This window comes from Sinocyclocheilus anshuiensis, unplaced genomic scaffold, assembly GCF_001515605.1.
Source record: "Sinocyclocheilus anshuiensis isolate Anshui unplaced genomic scaffold, SAMN03320099.WGS_v1.1 scaffold815, whole genome shotgun sequence".
Classification (NCBI taxonomy): Eukaryota; Metazoa; Chordata; class Actinopteri; order Cypriniformes; family Cyprinidae; genus Sinocyclocheilus; species Sinocyclocheilus anshuiensis.
In genome coordinates, this window is record NW_015549621.1 from 91376 (window position 1) to 97752 (window position 6377).

At 36.8% G+C, this 6377-nt stretch overlaps 1 protein-coding gene across 2 annotated transcripts in view; it reads right to left on the reverse strand.

The window, feature by feature from the left end:
• Window positions 1–2113: 2113 nt before the first annotated feature.
• Window positions 2114–6377, reverse strand: part of LOC107659435 (5-hydroxytryptamine receptor 5A-like) — an 11806-nt gene continuing 7542 nt past the window's right edge. For both annotated transcript variants that reach the window (XM_016448383.1, XM_016448382.1), the window contains exon 5: window positions 2114–2600. In XM_016448383.1, the coding sequence (XP_016303869.1) occupies window positions 2268–2600 (333 nt within the window). In that variant the 3' untranslated portion in view covers window positions 2114–2267. The remainder of the gene's footprint in view (window positions 2601–6377) is intronic.

The following is a 6377-nucleotide window of genomic DNA, read 5'->3' on the forward strand; positions in this document are numbered from 1 at the left end:
TATCCTTAACCACATCCCTCTAACAGTTAGTTTGCTGCGAGCAAGATATTGCAGTGAGGTGCACTGAAAGAAAACCCCGCCCTCTATTCAATATTCCATTTCATTTGGAAATACGTCACAATACTAAAGTCGGTAGCAACTTACAGTTCACAGAGATTTTAAGGATGATTCATTTTGTACCGAAGTGACTGAGAAAAACAACGTCTTGTAAACGTTTTGGCATACAGTGAAACATTGGCAACCACCACTGCAATGAAACAATGCAGTATTAGGGCTGATTCACATAGAACCTTTCTGTGCTTTTAAAAGTTACATGTTCACAAAGTCTCAAAAGGCGTTTTTATAATGTTTAACTTATTTGAACCTAAGTGCTGCATTTTGTCTGAGTGTCATGGAAAAAATAAAAATGTAAAAAATTGACAGAAAATTAGTTAATTTAAGTGAATAATAAGATTGTTTTATTCTTACAGTTAAAGTCTCCTATTCAGGACTATCTGAATGGTACAGAAATATATAAACTGATGAAGAGCAAGAGCGAGACAAGGCGTTATAACACAGGTCATGTGCTGTTTGTCCAACCAATAATATTGTCACCGCAAAATTTATGAACATACAGTGTGAAACCTAAACAGTGTGATTCATTCACAAGTGTGAAAAATGGAAAACAATAAAGCAAGATTGGGTAAGATTGGGTATTTGTGAAAAGCCCCATCATGCTCAAAGTAAACATACCAAGAGAGAACATATTCATGTTCCCACTCTTTGCCTGTCCATTTCCTTTTTCATCTCTCAGTATTTGGCTCTCCTTATTCAACCTTTGTGAAGCTTGAGTACTACTCTCACCACAGACATTACTTTATTTTCATAGACATATATGCAAAGTAAAATTTTGTGCTGCCCTAAAGCTGAGTCTATGGATAATGGATGAACTGACAGATTGATGGACAGTCTTGATACATGGACAGTATTTCAAAGAGATGGGGTGAGATCAGTGCTTTCATACTTATTGTGATTCTCTGCACATGCACTGGAAGCATTGTGATAACTGCTAGGGGCATAACAAAGCTGCCACTGACCATCTTATTCATTTTAGTATTAGAAAGGTATTTTTCTAACAGAAGCAGCCATTTCATTCGGCTCAGGACATGTGTGGACAAGTCTCTACATGGCAATACAAAATCAGAACATCTTCACCATCATTTATAAAGACAAAGAAGTGTTGAGAGACATTCAGCCTTTTATATTGTCTTATTTACTGATCTTTTGATTATTGATAACCAGTGAACAGATTAATCATTCTGTATCTTCAATAAGTTGGAATGCTGGATCAAATCTTTTATTTAACAACTGTAGCACAGCTCCCATCACAAAAAAAAACAAAACAAAAAAAACTGCAGGCATGTTTACATTTCGTTCCATGTAATGTCCATATTCCAGTTTACTCTGCTACAATGGTAGCTTACAAAGAGGAAAGCTGAATCCATTCATGGTAATGTACATAAATGCTGAGATGTGACGCTTGGAAACAAAGGCATTTATGAGGTCATTTATGACAACTATTTTGTTCAAAATTTCCATTTCACTTCATTATACCATGTCTCTACCTGGAATCATGTCTAGTCTTCGTTCATCTTTTGCTTCATCAACTTTCTTCTTAAGGAAAAAATAATGTAAGGAAATGTGATGGAAATACAAATTGCTCCTTAGCCAGGTTTTTTTAAGAAGTGAAAGGATATGAATTAGGCCAGATTTTCATAAAGTGTACAAATGCCTACTTTTTGTCTTCATTTACAATTAGAAGAAAAATGGCTTTGATGTTTCACATCCATAAAAACAGTGGGAAAAAAACTACGGTTTCTCTCTCAAGAGTTCACAGAAATGGCAAGAGCTACAGACAGTTTGCTTAGTGTCCGAATGAGTTGTTCAGTTTTGCTAAAGGAGACACTCGGATGGTTTAGCAGACTTGCATTATATCAGCACTGCTGATTCAACAGATAGTGCCCAACTTGTCTAACCATGAAGACATCAGCAGCAGCACCCATAGACGGACAGATATTATCACCAGCAGATGAAAATCTGAACACTAGACCTGCAGGTTTTTTGATGTGTTGGAAATCCCCCTTCCCCCTGGAACAACTGTTAGAGTGAGTGCATTGCTTTTGTATCTTCTGTTTCTGAACTGAGAAGAAGGCTTCTCTTGATGTTCTTCTCACTTTCTACTCATAAAAACCAAAGGTTTTCATTCTGGTCTTTCTTCTTTCTGTTCCTCATCGCTGTCTGGAAAAAAGGTTTCTAAACGCGTTGTTGTAGTTCTTGTTAAAGGCTGTGTAGATGAGTGGGTTAAAGAAGGAGTTTGAGTAACCCAGCCAGAGGAAGACACTTTTCCAGACAGGGGGGATGTCGCATGAACAGAGCGGAATGATGAGTTCAGCAAGGAAAAAGGGAATCCAACAGAGCACAAACACACCAATCAGGATGCCCACCATCAGAGCTGCTCTCCTCTCTTTCTGCTCTCGCCACGTCTCGCCATCCGTCTGGAAAGATACAGTAGCGTGACGAACTGTGAAGGCCATCTGTGGCTGTCGTTCCGCCTCCTTAACCTGGCAGTAAACAAATAGGATGATGAAGAAATGTATTGGTAGTGTTAATGAAGTACACAACTATTTGAAATTAAACTGGAGAATTTGCTCATGAAAGACTTTATTTTTCATCTTTAAAGCTTAATTGGTTAATCATTGCCTGATAGCAGGCAACTTTTTTGGCTTTCCAACAACCTATATCAACCCTATCCACTTTATGTTTATGTTGCTTGGTGGGCAGAAAGTAGCAACTACACATTTTGTTAAAATTCTCTGTAATCAGTTCTGTGTCAGACAGGTTTGGACTATGCACAGTTTCATAGTAAAACGAATAGTGTTTAATCCATAGCAAATAATTAAAAATGTAATAATAAAAAAAACTCTGAAGCACTGTAACGGTAAAGGCCCGTTCACACCAAGCACGATAACTATAAAGATAACGATAAAGATATAGGTCTAAAAATCGTTCTCAATATTAAGGAATAGCAGAGTCCACACCACAGCTATAACGATAAAGGCACAGACAAACGATATCGTTGGAATAATTTTCAGAACGATTTTGTCCAGCTGATGAACGATACAAACATTGACAGCCAATCAGAATCCATCCTGCTATAACGAGCTCAAGAATTTAAAGCGGCAGATGCATGTGCACTTAGAATAAACAGATGATATTGTTCGTTGGCGTGGACGCTAATATCGTTATCTTTATAGTATCATTCTTGGCGTGAACGGGGCTTTAGGCAGTACAAAATTCCTTTGGTACATATCTGTCTAGACATCACTTTTCCTACATTGATCTTTAAAGGACACCCGCTATGCTTTTTCAATTTTACCTTTGCTTTAGCATGTAATATAGCTTTTTGCATATAAACAATCTACACAAAGTCCATGCCAAAGGGAGTTAATCTTTCTGACTGAAAACACTTCGTTTGTAGTCCTGCCATTATTTGTATGACTTAGCTACGTCACTATAGGTGCGTTCTCGCCATGTCATAATTACCATAATTGTGAGATTCCAACTTGTAAAAGCATTCACATCCTTGTAGAACTCAAAATTACAACTTGTAAACTGGGAAATTCTGAGAGCTCCGACTTGTACCATGTGACCACTGCAGATTAATTTAGGCATTGGTAGTGTTGCCATAGAAACACATAATTCCGAGTCCGAGGATGTGAACAGCTCAAAGAAGGATGTCACGTGTTGTCATCTAAAAATTACAACATGGCATGAACGCAGAACAAGACACACATTTGCATAATACCCGCCTACTACCTGCTTTGGCCCGCCCTAAAAAAAACAGTTGGGTAAGTGATGTCGAGGAGATTGTTTTTTTCCGTGTAATGCCATAGTTACCATAGATTTAATGCGGTTTACAGCTGCTCATGAAGCCTCTGGAGCAGAAACCCAATTACAGTAAGGACTGTACGGTAAGGAGAAAACCAATCTGAGAGTATTCCACATACAAGCATTAATGTTGGAAAATAGGAAGCAGATTTCCCCAGCTTTGTGAAACTGACGTAGCTTCTGCAACACGTTGTAGTGCGACAAATCTCACATCATTTCCCTTGAAAGCAGAGCTGTGAAGTTTCTAACTAAAGACAGAATTATATATCCTGTATTTGCTCACAAAGTTCTCTTTGACCAACTAAGAAGTCTGAATTGTTTAAATCACACACAATTTGCCCAAAGTATTTGGCTTTATTTGCCCACAGCCACCCTTTTGAAAAATTGTCTTTATAGTAATATTATAGATGATTCTCTATGTTGGCAAATCACCAACATGTATTATTAAGCAGTATCACACATTTTTATGTACCAAATAAATAAATAAGTTTCAAAAGAAGCATCAAGCTTTATGTGTTGCCAAGCAATGCACAGAATGACAGCATGTTAAACTCACACCACTTTACTCCGTTTCCATAACATTCACATACTCTAGTCTAGAACGGGCCAAACAGAGAAGTAGAGTGATATAAACAGTCAAACATCCAAGTGCTGTTATAAGCCTCTAAAACACAGCTTATCCAATCAAATTAGGGGACCAGAACTAACTGTTGTATAAAATATATTTTTAACCTGGATAAATTTGCTTTGACATAAAATCATACACTACAATGTAACAATATAGTATACTATATTGTTATATTGTACATAGACAATTGGACGAGTTTTTGGGGCACACCTGACCTGTTGAAAGGAGATGGTCTTCATTCCTCCAGGGGTGGTGCCACTCTTCTCTCTAGAAATATGGCACATAGTCTTAGAGATTGTACTTGACTAACTGGGGCCCAGGTCAGGAAGCAGACAGACTGGCTAAACCGACCGTCTGCTAGCCACCTCACGTCACAGAATTCAGTTAATTCTCAGCACATAGAGATTCCTTCACCTAGATATAATACTATAGAGACTGTGTCTGTTCCCCGAACTAGCAAATACAAAAAATGTCCAAACAAATTTAAGGGTAACAATTTAATTGATGTTCAACAATTAAAAAACAGATATAATACAGATAAACAAATGATAAAGCTTGGCTTAATGAATATTATATACCTTTCTACAAAAGCGCTTTTTGTAAATGACATGATCACAGATCATAGATGTGCTGTTTGACAGAAACCTGCCTAAAACCAGATGATTACATTACTTTAAATGAGTCTACCTCACAAGATTACTGTTATAAACACGAGGCGCATGCAAAAGGTAAAGGGGGAGGTTTCAGTATTTCTCAGTGGTCTGGTTTCAAGTATAATTTGTTTGAAGTAATATGCTTTATATAACATTATCTAGTGTAATAAGTGTTAATGATAAATTCCTTGTGACGTTTGTACTGGCTACTGTATACAGGCCACCAGGGCACCATACAGACTTTATCAAAGAATTTGCTTCAGCATTTTGAACTCTATTGGGATCAGACAACACGTGTCAGGACCGACTCATTGTCATAATTATACTTTAGATTTAATATTATCACATTGAATTGATGTCAGTGGCAATTGAAATATCTCAGATCATTATCTAGTATTGTGTATTCTCCATATAGCTAAAGCTGCAAACTCAACTCCTTGTTACAAATATGGTAGAACTATCACCTCTACAACAAAAGACTGCTTTGTAAATAATCTTCCCGATTACTCAGCATATCCAATAGCTCAGAAAAACTTGATGATGTAACAGAAACTATTGACACTATTAGAGATAAAATTATAACCATGCAACCGTCAGCCACAGTATCGCATCAGATAGTGCACTATAGATCCCCTGAGGAACAATTTCACTCATTCTCTGCTATAGAAAATGAATAATTGTATAAATTTGTTAAATCATCTAAACCAACAATATGTATGTTAGATCCTATACCATCTAAGCTACTAAAAGAGGTGCTTTCAGAAGTCATAGATCCTGTTATGAATTTTATTAATTTATCATTGTCATTAGGATATGTTCCAAAAACCTTTAAACTGGCTGTTAGTAAGCTTCATTTAAGCTCTCATTAAAAAAACCACAACTTGATCCTGGAGAATTAGTTAATTACAGACTGATCTCATATCTCCCTTTTCTGTCAAAGATACTAGAAAAAGTAATGTTGCATGATTTAATTATAAAGTGTATCCTAGTTCAACTTATTTGACAAACACACACGATTCGTGTCGATTGCAAGTGACGTCGCAGGTAACGGAGAGTGCAAGTGGCGATTGCAAGAGACTTCGTTATTTAGTTGATTTTTTCTTGTCTTCACCACCTGGCTACTGTTGTAAAATGTTGAGAGATTCAAACAAAAAGAATAAATAAATGAA